Genomic DNA, 19,398 nt, shown 5'->3' on the forward strand with positions numbered 1-19,398 from the left:
AAAACGTTTGGGTGGGGTGCTGAGCCAAAATGTCCTGAGCAAAACTGAGTAGGCTAACAGTCTCCAGGAGCCATTGTAGGTTGAGGGTAGTCAAAAGTCTGTGGAAAGTGGGGGTAAGCTGTGGGGTAGGTAAAATCCACCTGCTTTGAGCCCCTAACCCAGGCATAGGCAAACTCCGGCCCTCCAGATGTTTGGGACTACAATTCCCATCATCCCTAGCTAACAGGACCAGTGGTCAGGGATGATGGGAATTGTAATCCCAAACATCTGGAGTTTGCCTATGCCTGTCCTAACCAGTTATGGAATCCTGGGGAGATAATTTTAAAACTTCCTGTCATACTCTATGGGGATTTTCCTTTTCACCCCCACCTTCCCGAAATCTTGCCCCACTGTGCTATAGAGGGTAACAAGATCTGAGCCCTTTAATATTCTTTTTCCTCCTAAAATCTCCCTCCTGCCACAAACCTCAAATGGCGAGGGCATAGAGCCTTCAGCAGAAAACCTACTGTGGGCTAATAGTTCGATCTCTGCAAAGCTTTTTGCTCAGGCATCGGTTATTGCATTGAGTGCCAATCATCTCAGGGCAATTCATAATGTATGCACCTGCTTGAAGGGAAAACGTATTTTCTTGTATCTCATGAGGGCTTAAATCTTCTGAGAAGCGAAGCTGCTGGATTCTCCCTGCTGCGTTCGCACTGGATAAACTCCCAATGGAAGAACGATCTGAAAATAGATTTCGCTCCCTGGGAAAGCAAAAAACACAATGCGGTGAAGCCTTTGGCTACATCTATCAACCAGCTGGTAATAAGAATCTATTTACTTCTGAATTAAGAACATCAATGCTCTATATATCCTTGAGCAGCGTGCTGAAACTCATAAGCCAGGAATAACAGCTCAAGTGTGTTACAGAAATGGGATAAATAAAACTTTTGGCCAGGTATTTTTAGGCCATTAGATAGCACTCGAAGCAATATGTGAATAATTATTGGTTGTTAATGCAATTCCCGATGACCTCAGAAACCTACCCTTGTAAAATATGCAGAAGTTGCTTGATGCCGCCCCAAATACGAATTTCCACACTGGTATCAGGATCTTCGCAAACCTGGACTAGAATCCAGACTACACTCCACAGAAGCTTTAAGTGATCTGAGTGGAGCAAACTGAGAAGGATGGGGACACCTTCGTACAACTTGACTTGCTCTTTGACATGAGATTCTACACAGAGAAGGCGGAGCAACTCGGCTGTCAGCCTGCACGGAAACCAAGAAATCATCATCATCCAAACAGTTAAAACTCAAGTCTGCCTGTTAAATTATCCAGATACAATGGTACCTCGGGTTACAGATGCTTCAGGTTACAGACTCTGCTAACCTAGAAATAGTACCTCGGGTTAAGAACTTTGCTTCAGGATGAGAACAGAAATCGTGCTCCGGCAGCGCATCGGCAGCGGGAGGCCCCATTAGCTAAAGTGGTACCTCAGGTTAAGAAAAGTTTCAGGTTAAGACCGGACCTCCAGAATGAATTAAGTTCTTAACCTGAGGTACCACTGTAATTGAATAGCCCTGCATTTATCCACTGAGACACAATAAAGTTACAAAAAGTGCCCCCTAGGTTGCTATAAACAATATCCTAAAATTAAACCTGCATGCTGTATCATCAGTCACACATTGACTGGTTAAGTCCAGTCAAAGGTGACTATGGGGTGCGGCGCTCATCTCGCTCTCAGGCTGAGGGAGCCGGCGTTTGTCCGCAGACAGCTTTCTAGGTCATGTGGCCAGCTTGACTAAACCAGTTCTGGCACAACAGAACACCATGACAGAAACCAGAGCACACAGAAATGCTGCGCACGGCTATGGCTCCCCCAAGAGCCGCGCTCCCTTTAAAGAGCGTGCGGAGTGTGTGTGCGGCTCTTTCAAGGGAGCGCTGAGCAGAGCCTCCCGCCTGCATTCGCTCCATGAGATGCACACACATTTCCCCTTCCTTTTTAGGAGTGAAAAATACGGTAATGTGTAGTGTGCGAGAGCAGGGAGATTGGGTTAGCAATGCCCAAATTTACCTTGTCCAAAATAATTCAGCCCTTAAAAAGGGTTAGCCATACCTGGTCGTAGTGTATTAAATCTTAGGGTGCTTTTACATGCAAGGTATAACTGATCTTTCTCTCATGCTATTTCTGGGACCCTTTATTAATTGTTCATGGGGGGGGGCAGGAGGCATTTGTAATACGAATGAGCTTTCTAAGCCGACCAAAGTGAGCTTGAGCGAGATATGGGAATTCACCCAAAGAATGCAAAAGCCTGGGATCATTAAGCATGGAGAAGCATGCACTGGCCTTGTAAGCACAAATTCCAATCAACCTTTGCATTGCTTCAGTTTCAGAATTACTATCCCTCTCTACCGAGAAAACTGTCTTCCTAAAAAATGCCATATTTGGAAATCTCATATTTTCTACTTTACAAGTAGAAAGCATGTGGTTGGAGAAACAGAATGGTTAGCATAAGCTAAGTGACTGGAAACCCTGAACAGAAAAAGATGGGCTGAAATTAATTCAGCATCCTACCTTTTAGAAAGCAAGTCATATTCATGCAATATCACCAGCAAATTCTCCACAACATTGAGCTCGCTTATTTTCTCTCGGCATCCGGGACTAAAATGGAAAATGAGGAACGTGTTATTTTTTTCCAGTTGCAGTGTGGTAGTATATCATTCATGGCATTTCAATGAATGGACATTTCCTGCAGTATGAGAATTAAACCTATGTATAGAATTTGAACCTTGCCATCATTTAAACGAATGCAAGTCTCAGTTATAAACATAAAAACATAAAACTAATGAATAAGAATAAGAATCTGCATGCAATCAACCCTCAAAATCTAGCCCAAAGAAAATAAGTCTCACACTGTTCCCCAAGATGGCAGGGTTGGCATTTGGAAAAGAAATATGTTATATAATTCTTGTCTAGCTACTCTAGTCATGGTCCTGCCATTCAAACCCAGTGCATCTAGTGGTATTGTTAAAAGTGGGCTCTCAGCCACTCCTAGGGCTCAGGTTTTAAAATGTTAACACCTCCAACCATGAATTGTGCTCCAAGGGTAAAAGAAATCCAATACACATTCCGGAGAATTGAGATAATGGCGCCCCTTTTATTACATCAGCATCCAATCCCAGGTAATTGTAACAACCAATTACTGCTGCTGGAAAGATTTTGCATTCCACTGCAATCTAGCTCCAACTTCTATAGACAGTTTGCACTCTCTCCTTTACACCCATGATCTACAAAACTGACAATCAAGAATCACACAATAATAAATGTGTGATCTGAAGCAGCATACATAGAATGGAAAGCAAAAGTGTAAGCATAGCCAATATTAGGAGGAGGGGAAATTCAGGCCCAGGGTCCATATACAGTCCCTCCAGACCAGGGGTCAGGAAGGTTTATCTCGCCCGGGCTGGTTCACTCCTGTGGAGATCCCTCGGTCAGCTGGATTGTGCACACACCCACAATTTCTGGAGTCTGTGCAGACGCAATTTCCGGCATCTGCGTCTGTGCAGACGTGATTTTCATCCTCTGCGCATGCGCAGACACAATTTCCGACACTGCGGAAGTGAGTCCCCACACCGCGCCGGTTTAGCGCAGCATGCAGGGACTCACCAAGCGGGCAGCTAGGTTCAGGGGCAGCTCCTGCACTGGTTAAACGACCCGGATGGGCCGCTTGTGGCCCGTGGGCCTTAGGTTGCCAACCCCTGCTCCAGACCTCTCTGTTCAGCCCTCAGGACAATGCCCAGGGCACACATACTTAGACAGTGCCATATTTATGTATAAGATAAACAAGCTATAGCTGAGGGCCCAGCTCTCTTTAGGGCCCAAAAAAAATTAAAGGGGAGAAAAACTGGATGTACATTTCCAAAATATAAGATAAAAAACAAATAAAACCTACATACAGCAACAGAGTTTTGTTGTATGTAAGTAATCGGCCCCGCCTGCTAGCCTGCTCCCTAAAATATTACTGGTTTGCTCATTTCTATATATAGGGTGCCTACATTCTGCATGGACTGTTTGCATGGCAACATGTGCAAATGGCTTTAGATACCTATTAGGTCCATAAATTACCATATAGCATATATTCAACACAAAAAACAGCGACAATTTGTTGTTGACAAAGGACAGCTGGACATATAAAGGGCCCCATTACCTTCTGTAGCTTAGGGCCTCATCAAACATAAATCTGGCCCTGCACCCAGATCATTCCCCTCTCAGGCCTTGCTCTGCCTTCTGTGCTAGCAATTTTATCGAAGTTGAATACATCCTTGAACTGTGATAAATCACTTTTGCTTGCATGGATAATGAGTAGCGGGTGCCTGGCCATACCCACTGCTGGCTGCCGGGCCATCCCCACTTGGCCCACACCCACTACTGATATGTAGTCCCTAGAAAGTTGTCCATGATAGAATGTGGTCTTCAGTATTAAAAAAAAGTCCCCCACATCTGACCTATAACTTAATGTTTGCAAGATAAGGGGAATAAAGCTTGACTGTCAATATTTTGCTCTTGTTGAACTTGAATGATCCATTCCCCCCACCCCACCCCCCCAAAAAGAAAAAAAGCTGAGGTAAAATGCAAGGGACAAATCCAAGCACACTAGACTGAAGCTTACCTTTCTGCCAAGCTAGTGAGGGCAAGCAATGCACCTAGCAGGACGTTGTTTTCTCTAGCTCCAAGTAAGTTGATCAGAGTCTGCAAAAATAATGGGTAGACAATTATAAGACAGGCAAAATGCCTGTTTAGCCATAATAACAAACACTACTTTAAAGAAGGGGGGGGGGGGAGATGCAGTTTACTTATCACATTTTTTAGATTGTAAGCCTGAGGGGCTCTTGATTTGAAAGCTGCTCTGGGCACTGGTGGAGGAAGAGGGGTGCATTGGGAGCACACGGCCCCCGGCAGCGCGATCCCGGTAGGGTGCCATCGCGGTTGCTCCCCCGCACACACTGGGCGCCACACCCCCAGGATGTGCGCCACGCCCCTGCGGGCAGAGCGCCAGCCCCATCCCCTCCTGCTCTCCGCAACTGGCTCTGGGAGGCTTTTTTGGCCAAAGAGCAGGGCCAAAATCCTTTACGTAAATAAATAATAAACAACTTTTTGTTATCTCTGTCTATCAGGAAGAAGTTCTGATCTCTTCCCAGTGTGCCAACAAAAGTAAAATGTCAACTTGATTTGGGTTTACATTTGTAAATGCCAAGGTTGGTTGTCTGGTGATTTAGGAGCCAGAGTCTAGGGGCAGAAAAGGGATGGATAGGAGCCAACAATTTGAATCTGCATTCTGATAAGGCGCTCTCTTGGTCAACCAGCCACCGTTGACAATTTAAAATTGCATAGCAACAATCAGAAGGGATTTTGTGCCATTTTAAGGACACAAAACAGCCATTAGAAACCCTGATTACGTAGAAGTGATTGTCCACTTACTTTATGTGCTCCACTGGCTGTTACCCATTCTCTTTGATCTTTGACAGCCGAAAGTTTTTGAAAAATATCTGCAAAGAGAATTAAACAGAAAAGTTTTATCATGGGGTGGGGAGGCAGAGGGGGTGGAAGAGGGCAGCTTCTAAAAAGCAGCTTTCCTTCAAAAATGAATAGATTCTGCGAGATGATTTAAAAAATTATACAGAAAATAAGTGGAGATACCTTGAAATTAAAGAATTGCAATTGTATCAAAACAAGAGCCAGTTTTTAGATCTGCTTATTCGTTGTTACTTCCTGTTTGACTGCAACAGCTTAGCACTACATTTCTAGAACATTTTGACAAGCATTTACCATATTTTTTGCACCATAACACTCACTTTTTTCCTCCTAGAAAGTAAGGAGAAATGTCTCTGTGTGTTATGGAGGAAATGCCTACGGGCGGCATGCCTACGGATTTTCCTCCTCTAAAAACTACGTGCGTGTTATGGTCGGGTGCATGTTATAGAGCGAAAAATACGGTATTTCATATACACATCCTCACTTCAACCTAGAAGAAATATAATCAGAAGAGAAGAGATATAACCACAGGAGGGATATAAATGATATATAACCAGCACTTACATGTCATGTTGACCAATTTGTCTATATTATGATGCTCTTCTCCATAGCAAAGGTAGTCATTTGCTACTGTTTCCATATACTGTTGGTGGGGAAAAAACATTGTCAAATTGTTAGTGGAAAGTTACATGGATCTAAATTAAAAAGCAAAGTGCATCCATGAGACCAGCAGATGGCAAACTTGTACCACTATTCACTGCAGACAGTTATCACAAAAAATAAATACACTATTCTGGAAACAGAACAAAGTTACTACAAGAGGGCTTTTTCCATGCAAGAAGCTGTAGGTTCCAGCTATGGTTTCTTGGACATATGTTTGTTAACTGGTAAAGGGCTGCAGCTTGGTGGCTGGGCACACGCTCCACGTGGAAAACGTCCTAGGTTTCATTCCTGACACTCTCAGGTATGACTGGGAAAATACACTTCTGGGCAGCATTGGAGAGTTGCTGCTCTCAGTGTAGGCCAAGGGTGGGGTATCTGTAGTCCTCAAAAAGCTGCCGGACTCTTACTCCCATTAACCACAGTTAGTATGGCCAGTGGAGGGTGTCGTTTACAGTCCAGCAACATCCCTGCATATAGAAAACATGTCAAGACACCGCTTTTGAATTTGGTCTATACATTTTTTTAAAAAAAATAACCTGAGTTGCTATCTGTTTGTTTGTTTTTTAAAGTAGTGCTTTGTGGGAGTTTTTCAGACGCTGCTTTTATTATTTTCTCCCTTTTGTGTGTGTGTCATAATTTTTATTAGTTTTCAATTACAATAACCCAATAAAAGCCTCCTTGACACAATACCAAATTATTATACAATTAATAATGCCAATTGTTCAGATGCCAAATTATTATATTGTTATTATATTATATTATATTATATTATATTATATTATATTATATTATATTATTGGGCTAGAAATGATGATTTGATATTTTACTTTAACTCTGCAGTCCAAAAACTTATAAATTCCAATTACACACCAGTCAGAATAACAAACTCATACCGCAGCTGCAATTTTAACGACTTCCATTCGCATTAACACATCAAATAATGTTTTTATTATTTTTGACCTGTGGTAAACTGCCTTGGTGATTTACAGAAAGGAGCACGCTCGCTCTCGCTCTCTCGCTCTGTGTGTGTGTGTGTGTGTGTGTGTGTAAAATACCTGCAGAGCCACAGGTTCCCCACTACTGATGTGGACAATATTTAACCTAATGGGCCAATAGCCTGACTCAGTATAAGGAAACCACCATGAACATGCAGGCTGGGGGTGGCTCCCAAGTTCTTCTACGGCAGCCAGCATCACCCCCAAAGCTACGCATCCTATTATGGTCCATAAAGAAAAAGCTCCTGCTAGAAGCTACTTCATGTGGCTTTGCCAAGGCATAAGCACATGGTAGCAGCAGTAGTCACTGCCCCAATTCTGAGGAATTAATCCCACTCCTGGTATGATCGGTAGCTTCCTCTCAGCCTACGTACATTAAAACTGCATATAGCTGTATTGTTCCATTAGAAGAAGTCCAAAAATAATCGTAGGTAATGCTTTCTTTCAATGGGACCAACCAAAACGTCACGAAAGTAGTGAGCAAGCTTTCGTATTCAACAGAACTCTTCTTCAGACTGGGTGCGGGATATGATGCATAAATAAAAGGGCAAAGGGATCTCATTCGCTCAAAACTTGCTCGCTATTTCTGACTGGTCCTGGTAAAGACAGTATCCTGAGGCTTATTATGTACATTGTGCTGTTATTAATGTGGGAATAGAGAGGGAGAAAGAGGGAGAGAGAGAGAGAGAGAGAGAGAGAGAGAGAGAGAGAGAGAGAGATGTCCATTTTAAAAAGGCATTTATTTAGCGAAACCCACAAACACCACTGTGCTGACCGGACCCTACTCAAAATGAAATACTTCATTAGTTGTGTGCACTTTCTCATTCTGGCCAGAAGAAGTCCAATTTGACAGGCCAGATGGCCCCGCTGAGCAGATTATAATTCTGATCTCTCACCGAGGCATACACCCTTTTCACGGAAGCCAGCCAATTCAGAGTCTAATCAAATTACACAGGACGGTCACTTCTGCAATTCAGTCAAGCTGCAACTAACATTGCCTTATGGTCCCTTGGAAATGGAAAACATTGCATGTGTTTAGTGTTTACAGTTTCACCTTCAAGAGGGAAAGCCGTTTTGCAATGACTTCCGTCCTTGCCTTTGGCAAACTTAACGGGCGACTAAACACCGTAAAAGGCAGAGATGGTTACCTGTGCTAAGGCGTCGATCCCTCCCAGGTTGTGGAGTGCTTCCTATACAAGAGGGGAGGAAGAGGTAAAGCAAGTACAGTATGTCAAACTTCCGGAAGATTCCTAGCAGCCTGCTCCCAACCAACTACCAATGTTAAATTCAAAGTCGCCTGGATTCAGCATGGCAGATGGTATGCTTAGGATTGCAGTGCCTCAGTAAGTCAACTAGAAGGTAAAAAAGGTAAAGGTAAAGGACCCCTGGACGGTTAAGTCCAGTCAAAGGTGACTTTGGGGTTGCAGCGCTCATCTCGCTTTCAGGCCGAGGGAGCCGGCGTTTGTCCACAGACAGCTTTCCAGATCATGTGGCCAGCATGAATATACCACTTCTGGTGCAATGGGACACCATAACAGAAACCAGAACGCACGGGAAAACTGTTTACTTTCCCGCCACAGCGGTACCTATTTACCTTCTTGCACTGGCGTGCTTTTGAATTGCTTGGTAGGCAGGAGCTGGGACAGAGCAACAGGAGCTCACTTCATCACGGGGATTCAAACCAGCAACCTTCTGATCGGCAAGCCCAAGAGGCTCAGTGGTTTAGGCCACAGCGCCACCCGCGTCCCAACTAGCAGCTGAAAGCCGGACATGCAAGTTTATAAAGGGCCCCTTCAGACCCCCTTTTTGTTGCTCATTCTTGATGATGTGTGATCTGTGTATTGGGAGAATTATACACAATTCCACTTTCAATACTGTTTGCACCTGAAAAGGTTTTGGGGCAGACAGACCACTTCCTCTCCAATCAGTGCATGTCCTGTCACTTCCTGCTGATATTCTGCAACATTTTAGGCCGCAAATGTTGCGGTATATTTTCTGTTCCGCTTTTGTTGCAAGAGTGCCCCCTCTAGATGGCGATAATGCAATAACACTGGGGGAGCACCGCAGAAGAGATAAAAAGGTGGAATGATTTGTGGACGGTCCAGTACAAATCCATCATTAATGCACTATAACTGCACGTTGCAGGATACACCCGCACAAAACCCAGTCTGGAGGGGCTCTAAGATAGGGGGTTGCTATCTATATTTGGCAAATGTTGTTTGCAAAGTTGCTAGTACAGCATCAGCTGACCAAGCCTACTAAATGAATGCTGCACTAATATCTAAGCAGCCACTTTTAGCATCATGTTCCTATTTTATGTTTCAAGGAGGTGACCATGGGCAAACTAACCTGATAGCACTGGTCTCTCATTAATAATCTTATGCAAATTAAAACTCTCAGAAAGTGGATAGATGATGCTCGGTTAGCCCACTCCCTGCAACAAACAGGTAAAAAGAATGCATTAATAAGTTGGTCCAATTAAGCTACGTCAGCAAGCAAACACAAGATTGGAAATCTAAATAAAGGTTCTATATTCAGCCAATTGGCAGACAAGACATTGCATTTTTATGGAGTGCACAATTAGTCATCTGAACCTCAACTATTTCAGTTTGAATCTAGCACACCTAATTTGTTTCCGATGCTAATCTTTAGACTACAGTGCAGCTCCAATAATTTCAACAGAGGGTGTGTATTTCAGTGCCTTCCCAGTTTCAACGTCAACACTTTGAAATTACGAGCCAAGGTAAGCTGAAAGTAAAAGCAGACTGTATACAAACTTGACACTTGTATTTGTATATATATTTTTAATTCAGATTATTTTCCAGTAATACCAGATGAACTAATAAACTATCATTTTCTACAGATGAATATCAATATGGATGAATGGATACATATCTAAACACATACAATTTGTGTATATATCCAGCTCTCTCTCTCTCTCACCGCCTCCCCCCCTTGCTGAAACAGTTATGGTTGATTAGCACAGCAGGTCCGTTCCATGCTGGGAATAAAGCCAAAGGCTAAAAATAATATGATAAAAATAAAGGCTGTGCTGCAATGGATGCACGTAGACTCCCAAGAACTGGGTTATTTAGAGGAATCTCTGCGGACCAAAAAAATCACCATGTCCACCGGATCTTTTCCACATTCCCATCAGTTGCCTCTTCGCCAATAACGGAGCTCCAGATTGATTTCTGACACTCGGAGAAAATTGCTGATTTAAAGTCAGTTAATGATAAAACAGTTAGGGGAAAAAGCCATAGTCCAGTGTCAGAGCATCTCTTTTGCATGTGGAAGGTATGAGGTTCAGCATCCCTGTCTGAAATTGTGGAGATGCACTGCCAATCAGTGTAGACCAGGCATGGGGATCCTTTGGTCTTTCAGAGTTTGATGAATCACAACACCCGCAAAACAACAACAAACAAACCTATGGTCACGTAAAGCATACTCAATAAACACACGAGACGTAACCGGCTGTGTTCTTAGATAAATAAGGTATATTATTCATAGTATCAAATTATAAATTTGGCCACGTAAAGCATATTCAATAAACACACAAGACGTAACCGGCTGTGTTCTTAGATAAATAAGGTATACTATTCATAGCATCAAATTATAAATTTCAACGGAAGTAACTCATAAAGTGGATCAGATCATTCTTTAGTCAGTTCATGCATAAGGCCCATCCGTGTAATGGTGTCTATTCCATCTGTCTGTTCGTAAATTCCAAAAAATCCACATGAAAGGTTGTTACAGTTCCACAAAATGCTTAATAGTAGCTGCTATTATGCCACAAGATCCACTGTCCTGTAATATCACATATGAGCTTTAAGTACCGATGAAGCCCAGGACGGCGAAACAAGACCAATATTCCAAAAATCCTTGTCTAGACTCTGTGTAAGGATTTTGTGGAACTGTAACAACCTTTCATGTGGATTTTTTGAGTTACTTCCGTTGAAATTTGTAATTTGATACTATGAGTAGTATACCTTATTTATCTACGAACACAGCCAACCGGTTATGTCTCGTGTGTTTATTGAATCACAACGCCCATCATTCCTGGCCACTGGCCATGCTTGCTTGGACAGATAGGTTGCTGAACTACAACTCCCATGTACAGACTGGGCTACTGCATCTCCAGAGGAAATTGTACTCCATCTCCAAGGAAAACTGTACAAATGGAAAACATCCAGAAAGAGATGAACAAAAATGGTTGAGGACCTGGGGCGCCCTTCCTCCTTGAGATAAAATGTTGAAATGTTCTGGGGAGCTAACTTTGGAGGGAGGCTGTGATGGAGTCTCATAAAGTTACACAAGCTGTGACGGAAACAGGGTGTTTTTCTCACATAACTCAAAATCACCAGCAAAAGTGATTGGCAACAAATTCAGGGCAGACCAAAGAGGACTTCCTTGCACAATTACTTATGCAATTTGCAGGCACTTGCTAGGGTTTTGCTGCCCCCGCTCCCCAACACACACACTTAGATAACTTGAAAAACAGATTAGATCACATGGAAGACTGGTCTGGTTTGCAGCCACTAGCCATAACAGCTAAATGGCCAGTTTACCTCTGAACGCCAGTTGCCCGTAGGCTTCAGTGCTGCAAAACTACTGCTTTCCTAACATGCTTCCCACTATAGGAGACAGGATTCTAAACTAGACAGACCTTCTGATCCAGCAGGGCTCTTATTGTGATATGATGTTCAGGATCAGACCCAGAATACCAAATATGGTACATGACTTACTGAAGCTGTGCCAAAGATACAGGAGGGGGCAGCGGCTAGCCAAGTTTTCTGCCCCGGGTGAAGCCTCCAGAGGGGCACCATTGAGGCTCCCAGCCTGAACACAAATGCACATACGGAGTGTGTGCCAAACTGGGTCTCTGCCCTGGTTATTAAGCCTAGTTTCGCCGCTGATAGAAGCAGTGTGAGACCTCAGGCCTGAAGGCCAAATGTGGCCCTCCAAGTCTCTCTATCAGGCCCTCTGACATCTCACCAGGCCCTTTCCCCAGCCATACTCAGTCTTGGCCCTGCTTTGAAAACTACCTGAGTGTTTTGACTGGGTGGAATGAACTTCGGTAATGCCTCTTGCTTCCCTGAGTTTGGGGGGGGGGGTGTAGAAAGACAGAGAAACCAGCGTACTGACAAAGGTAAAATTTGCATTAATTGCTCTGTCCACTTTTGCCTCTGGTGTTACCACCACTGCCATGTGGCCCTCAACAGGTGGCTCCAAAATAAATGCGGCCCTTGGCTTTAAAAAAAGCTCCCCAGCCCTGACCTACTGTGTCATGTTTGTAATGGCAGACCTTTAAAAAAATAAAAAACCCTCACGCCTAAAATATACTCAGAATCGAGTAGTAATTTCATGCTATTTCAACTCATAGGAACAGTGATTGAATTCCTACCCCCCTACCCTCAGGCTTTATGTACATTATTTACACAATGAGTACCATCTGATTGGTTGATTACGTTTCGCTCCTGGAGCCTGATTGGGCAGCTGCTGCAGGCCAATCAGGTTGTTGCATTCTAGGATCCTACCTGCCTGTTGTTTTAGGATCCAAGCTTAGTACATAACAACGCCTCACCCAGGGTTACTTATTTACATAAAAAAGTGTCCTTTAATTCAAATTCAACAGGCAGCATTCAAAGAGCTGATGAGACTCATGTAAATACTTCATGCAAGCACAGCAGAACTGGGGCTTTCCCCTTCAGCCTGATTCCCCCTTCCTGCCACTCCCTCAAAATGCCACACCACAGATTGCTTCTGAACACCATCCAGGTTTAATAAGCTTTGTGGTCCCACAGGGAAAAGTTGCCATTTAATGAAGCTTAAAGCCCCTTTCGTTCGCAGAACTGCTTTCACAATTATTTGAATCCTGACGTTGTATAAGATAGTTGTATCCAGCTAAGCCATTCTCAAAAAAGGCCCCTTGAAATCAATGCACCTAAGTTATTGATTTCAATGGGTTTACTCGGAGTTACAGGCAAACCAATGAAATCAGTCTTAAGGAAGTATAAATGTAAGGTTTAATGCATTTGTATTCAATTCAAGATTTTTTTAAAAAAATTAAAGCTACATCATTTCTGTAACCTGTGCAGTATGAATCTGTAGGAAAAATACTGTGTATCTCAGACTGACACGGGGCTAGTCACACACTAGGGAAGCATGAGTTGTTTCGTATACTGTAGTTAGTGATAAAAGTTCTTCACACCTTAAATTTCAAGGGCATTTCTTTGAAGCAGAACGCATTGGCTTTCACAAGACAGCGTTTTTGATGCGTAAGTTCAGTTGAGTTAAAAAAAAAAGGAAATCTCTGAAGATGTCTCTGGAGCAGAAGTTCAAAGATTTGTCTCTGGGGCCCGTTTCAGTTTCAAAAACAAAGTGCTTGCATTTTCCTCAAATATATTTTAAATGGAGCATACACAGATGTTTACTTTTCCTCAATCTGGTGGCAGGAAAAGGAAAAGGAAACAAGAAATGCCAGGTCACCTGGAGGAATATTGAAAGAACCTTAATGGGTGGGCCCATGGAGCAAAATATTTCCTCCAGAATAATCAATAGCAGGGTGAGCATATGGCTATCCACATGCTACCCAGCCAGATTCAAAGTTCTGCTGTTAATTCACAAAGTTCTAAACAGTATCTTAAGGACCTTTCCTGATGCCCCACCTTGATCACTAAGTTCTACTGATGAAGCATCCTTGGTGGTCCCCACTGCTGCTGAGAGTCAGCTGGTCTTCAGGAGGGTCTAAGCCTTTCACGTAGAAGGCCATGATGAACTCATTGCCAATAGAAGTCCAGGGGGAGTCATCCCTGCTTTCTTTTAGACCTCTTTGACAAACTGCACTGTTCAGGCAATCTTCTGCAAGCTTTATATTTTTGGCTGATATGCTGTTGATATTTTTACCGAGCTCATGGTTGTGCTGTTAGGTTTTTGCGTTGCACACCACCTTGTTCTATTTTTCTATGGAAGCATGGTTTAGAACTATTTAAATGAATACATAAAATAAAAACATTACTCCAACTTCAAAACCAGGGCAATGCAGGCAGGCAGGCAGGGTGAAGGAGAGACAGGCCAAGACTGTTCTCTGGATCCAGTTAATATGCATATACAAATCAGGTGAAGGAGACCAGGAGAATCAGGCAAGAGTTCAGCTACTGTTGTGTAGGGAGTTTTCCTGGACACATCTGGGAATCAGGCTCCCCAAATGGATTTTGCTGAAGTGGCAAAATATCCAGGAAAACCCGGACGCATAGCAAAGTAGGGCAATCCTAAAAATGCTTTTAAATTCCCCAAACAGCCCAAAAACGTATCCTATTTTTCGCTCTATAAGACACACCAGACCATAAGACGCACCTAGTTTTTGTAGGAGGAAAACAAGAAAAAAAATATTCTGAATCTCAGAAGCCAGAACAGCAAGAGGGATCACTGCGTAGCGAAAACAGCGATCCCTCTTGCTGTTCTGGCTTCTGGGATAGCTGCGCAGCCTGCATTCGCTCCATAAGACGCACACACATTTCCCCTTACTTTTTAGGAGGGAAAAAGTGAGTGTTATAGAGCAAAAAATACGGTATTTTGGGGGGAGATGTTCCCAAAAAGCTCAACAATTTCTCCTCCCCCTCCCCCCAAAAAAGATGAACAACTTTGTCCAGATTTTCACTTTTGGGAATGTGACAACCCTACTGATGTATCTTCACATAAGACCACCTGCCCTTTCTTGTACCATAGACACTGATCTGGGTATAGTGCCGAGAGTTCTAAGCAACAACAGCTACATATTATTAAACAGGACAAGTAGTTTCCTTGCAAATCTTTTTATGTTACTGGCATCACAGAGCTATTAATACAGCAGCTTGGTCAACATCATCCATGTCCTCTTGGGCAACCATGCTCAAGATACCACCCTCAAAATGATACAGGGATATCAATAAAATATGCAATGTGACATAAGAAAATAACAGAAGATGTCATAAAATAACTGTCATGTGTTACAGTTTCCCTGCACTGAATAAGCAGCTGGTAAATAAATTTTATTGTTAACTATACTGTCCTCTTTCAGAAAACAAATATCTGATTATTAAAATATTTTGCAGTTTGCCACACGGTTGCAGTCAAACAATGAAATGCACTGGTATGAAAATATCCACTCTCCGTTACTGTAAAAATGAAGTCCTGCTGTTAACTACCTACAAACAGTAACAACTTACAGTGAAATCCTAACCATGTCCATTCAGAATTAAGTCCCACTGGATTCCATGGACTTTTTTTCAAGTAAACAAGGTTAGGAGAGCAGCCCTAGGCAGCAACTATATACCCATCTGCCTGTGAGTAAATGAATTCAGTGGGACTTACTGCTGAATAGACAAGGTTAGAACCGTGCTGGCGATCTTACAGTTCTTGGCGTTCAGATTTTAGTGGAAGCCATGTTAGAAGTATTTCAAAAGGCTACAACTTAGAAAGGTAGCAGAACTGCATATCTAGCCCACCTTTTTCCTCCCAATTTTAGACCGATTGTAGAATTTCAAGATGCCACCTTTTCACTGGAACACCCCAAACTAATGCTATTTCTTTTAATGAAAGTCAATAAACTTCCAGTGTTAAGGTCAACTACCACCGGGGAAGTCTAATACTTTGAGAGAGTGGCAGTCCCTGTTCCAAAGGAAAACTCAACCACACAAAGAGGCGCTGGGTGCTTTGATACTTATTCCAAAGGTAAAGACATAGTTGATCTTTCTTACCTGCAAATCAGCCGGTTCTTTACCAAAGCTGTGAAGATATCTTGAAACAGCTTGTGCTGTGGATGTTGACTAAATTTCCTCTCATTCTTGTAATTCATACTAAGGGGAGAAAAAGGCAAATGGGCATTGCACAAGGCACAAATGCTTTTGCTCACAGTGATGGGATGCTAAGAGATGGTTGTCTGTGCAGGAAATGCATTTTTTACTACAGTGACTTAATGAAAATGACAACAAAGATTATTAGGTTACAATCCATGTACTCCAAACTGGATTCCTGCTCCTGCTTGGACTCACTGGTTAGCCCCCAGGGAAAATAATAGGGCAAGTCCCTGTCAGGAGCTTGTCCTACACTCGAGTAGGACCCTGGCAGAGACACATGCCCGACTGGCATGTTCCCTCCTAGTCGATCGTTCGGGAGCTTCAAAAGCTTTATTCTGCCCAAACATCACAGTGACCGATGCCAACAGACATCAGGACACTTAGGGATCCGCAGAGTCTTCGCAGTTTGCGTAACAGACCTCAGCAACTCAGCATTTTGGCTAACCTACTTTATTTACATAGAAATACACACAGAGCACTGCACCATGGCTCCCTCTCTCTCTAGCATCAGACAGCAACGAGAAAAAATGAAGGACAATAGTCCCACTTCACGGAACACAGTAACACAAACATCCTGTCTCCGTCACTTCCAACTCTGTGGAGTTAAAACATATACCGTCATGTGAAAGACAACAATCTCATGACTGCAATCATGGAGCAGGAATTCTAACAGTCCCTACCTCTCCCCTGAATGTTACAACTGCCACTGCTGACTTAATTTATTATCTTAACTTGTATGCTGCTCTTTCATATAAGTATGGCAAAGTGGTCCACAAGAACTCATTCCATTCATGCCGGGTGTCAATTATCCTAGGAGGGGAGCGTGCAAGGTTCAGCGAAGTTCATCTTGAAGAGACAAACCTGAAAGGACATCTTTCCCGGATGGCATACTAGCACTGTGCTGGTAGGGCCTGGGTTCCTGGATGGACTGCCCATCAGAAGAGGCTTCTGAAACTCCTATCTACAGTGTTACATGCAAAGCAGAAGTTCAGGATGACCGCAAAAATCCTAAATTGCCTCCTGTATGCAAGGCAACAACGAAGGCTGCCACCTTATCCCCCAATACCTGGGAATAACCCTATCCAATTCAATAGGACTTACATCTGAGCCACAGTTAAGACAGCCCTGTCAGATGTCAATAATACAGTATGTCTTAAAGTCACTTATGATTGAATTTATTTACTATTATCCCATGAGGTTCTAGATGTCAGTTTGCATTTCTTAGTGCAAAAAGTATTGATCTGATGTGTAGAGATCTTTCCTATTCTACTTAATTCAAGAAGCTTCTGGAAGCTTCTCTGTGTGAAAGAAACCAATGATATTTGGGTTATACCTTCAGAGAAGCTAAGTACAGCTGGTTTGAACTGGTTCTCTTACCTCTTTCTGTCAAGGTTATGCTGACTATAAAAGTAAGGCCAGATGGAGCCTGGGTTTCACTTTCTCTTTCTTTCCCGTCTGGTGTTGTGTTCTGTATGCTTAGTGCTAAGGTTCAGTCTTGTTATAAGTTATTGTAAGTTGAAGTTAAGTCTGCTGCAACTGGATTTCTTATGGACAGTGCCGATCCTAAATGAATTGGATTTGTGACCATTATGCTCATTTGCCTTCAGTGGCAGTAAAGCTCTGCTGGATGAAATATAATCGCTTCTGGTCTATTTTCTGGGAATCCTGTAACGTGTTTAAGTTTTTACTCTGCTAACTATACATTGGAATCTGCTCTGGATCAATATTGAGTAGAATTTCAGTGACACTAGAGCACACTCAATAGTAAAGATTATATATATATAGCATAAAAGGATTTGAATTGGATCCAGATAAATACAATAAACATTCATTTTCTTTTCTGCACGGTACCTAAAGTGTTCGAGTTCAACAGCTTCAGTCGATTCTTGCCATTGACCTCTACATCTCTCTCCACAAGGGTTGCTGGAGTATTGCTCAGACTTGGTCATGCTATTATTAGAACTTTCAAAGTTAAGGGCTGGCAGCTGCAAATGCAAAGGAGATTTACTATAAGACAAATGATATAAAGTGTTTAGCTGGGTCAGAGGAAAATACGTGATTGTCACTGGGACCTCGGGCAATTTAACCTTTGAATTCAGACAACAAGGAGATAATTTTTAAAAATAATAATCCAATATATACAGCAGATTTCAAAGCACTCTAGGCTGTCTCTTCTCCATAACTGCACACAGATCTTGAAAAGATGCAGCTGGAGTATGCAAGGGGGAAAGGAATGAAAACATAGCAAGCATTCTCAAAATGGCAGTTGGGTCACATGATGCAGAAAGTTCTGAGCAGCAATGGCTCCTTAGCCTTGCTGAATGCTCTCTAAGAAGCAGGAAGCTTGCATCTATACTTTTCAGGGAAATTTAAAAAACCTGGACCAAAAACCGAGGAGAGATCTCTCCTCAAATAGCCTTCCTGGAATAGAAAGCACCTGCTCTGCAGAAGTAGACAGAGAACAAAGTGAGCTTATTAAGAGCAGGGAATGAGAGCACTGCCTCCTGAGAATAAGTTGTTTATGTATACAGAAGGGATGAAGAAGCTGTGGCCCTCTAGATGTTACTAGACTCCATCTCCCCTCAACCCCAGAAAGCACGGCCAATGGTGAGGGCTGAGAGGAGTTGTTGATGGCAGCTCTCCATAATAGGGTACCAGAGAAAAAAGACTTATTTAAAGGGCACAGGCAGTTTCTTAAAGAAATACTTTTACTGTTGGCATGACCTACCTCAACTCACAAATCCCATCTACACTATACATTTAAAACAGTATCCTGCCCCCAGAATCCTGGGAAATGTAGTTCGTTAAAGGTGCTGAGAGGTATTAGGAACCCCTATTGCTCTCTGAGCTACAATTCCCAGAATTCCCTGGGAAGAAACAAAAGAAAACCCATATGCAATGGGTTCCTTCTTTTCAACTCCATCCATCCCTAAAAAGGATCCTCCCACCCTCATATTTAGGCAGAGCTTGAAAGCTACTGTTCAAAAATTAATTTTGAATATCTGAATATTAATTTTGAGTATTTCCAAAATCAAATTAATTTCAATAATAATGAATAAATTAATAATTACAGCCTGCCGTTACAAAATGGCTAATGAAAAATACCTGTTGTTTGCTTGACTGGACATTTAGCAGTGCCAGAAGCCTTTTAAGGTCTGAGTAATCCCTAGGAGAAAACATAAATTATATGCTTATTAGCAACACATTACACTACCTTATTTCATCAGTAAGTAATCTAAATGAAATAATATTGAAGTTTATATTTCTATGGCATTGTATCAAGCATTCCACAATATTGCCTCAGCGGTCTGCTCTACACACCCACAATTTGTGTAGTCTTCTTAACCGCCAATTGTTTCTGTCAAAGTGAAAAGGTCTTGGTGACCAG

General features: G+C 42.6%; 1 protein-coding gene across 5 annotated transcripts in view; it reads right to left on the reverse strand.

Moving 5' to 3' along the window:
- NEK10 (NIMA related kinase 10) overlaps positions 1 to 19,398 on the reverse strand; it is a 107,812-nt gene that overhangs the window by 86,332 nt on the left and 2,082 nt on the right. For all 5 annotated transcript variants that reach the window (XM_083467857.1, XM_083467855.1, XM_083467854.1 and 2 more), the window contains exons 3-13: positions 19,116 to 19,176; positions 17,862 to 17,995; positions 15,912 to 16,010; positions 9,523 to 9,607; positions 8,322 to 8,363; positions 6,080 to 6,158; positions 5,462 to 5,529; positions 4,653 to 4,732; positions 2,558 to 2,644; positions 1,026 to 1,250; positions 604 to 743 (exon numbers count right to left, since the gene is read on the reverse strand). In XM_083467857.1, coding sequence (XP_083323983.1) covers positions 604 to 743; positions 1,026 to 1,250; positions 2,558 to 2,644; positions 4,653 to 4,732; positions 5,462 to 5,529; positions 6,080 to 6,158; positions 8,322 to 8,363; positions 9,523 to 9,607; positions 15,912 to 16,010; positions 17,862 to 17,995; positions 19,116 to 19,176 — 1,100 coding nt within the window. The remainder of the gene's footprint in view (positions 1 to 603; positions 744 to 1,025; positions 1,251 to 2,557; positions 2,645 to 4,652; positions 4,733 to 5,461; positions 5,530 to 6,079; positions 6,159 to 8,321; positions 8,364 to 9,522; positions 9,608 to 15,911; positions 16,011 to 17,861; positions 17,996 to 19,115; positions 19,177 to 19,398) is intronic.

This window comes from Podarcis liolepis (genome assembly GCF_965112155.1).
Source record: "Podarcis liolepis genome assembly, chromosome: 12".
In the NCBI taxonomy this organism is placed as follows: Eukaryota; Metazoa; Chordata; class Lepidosauria; order Squamata; family Lacertidae; genus Podarcis; species Podarcis liolepis.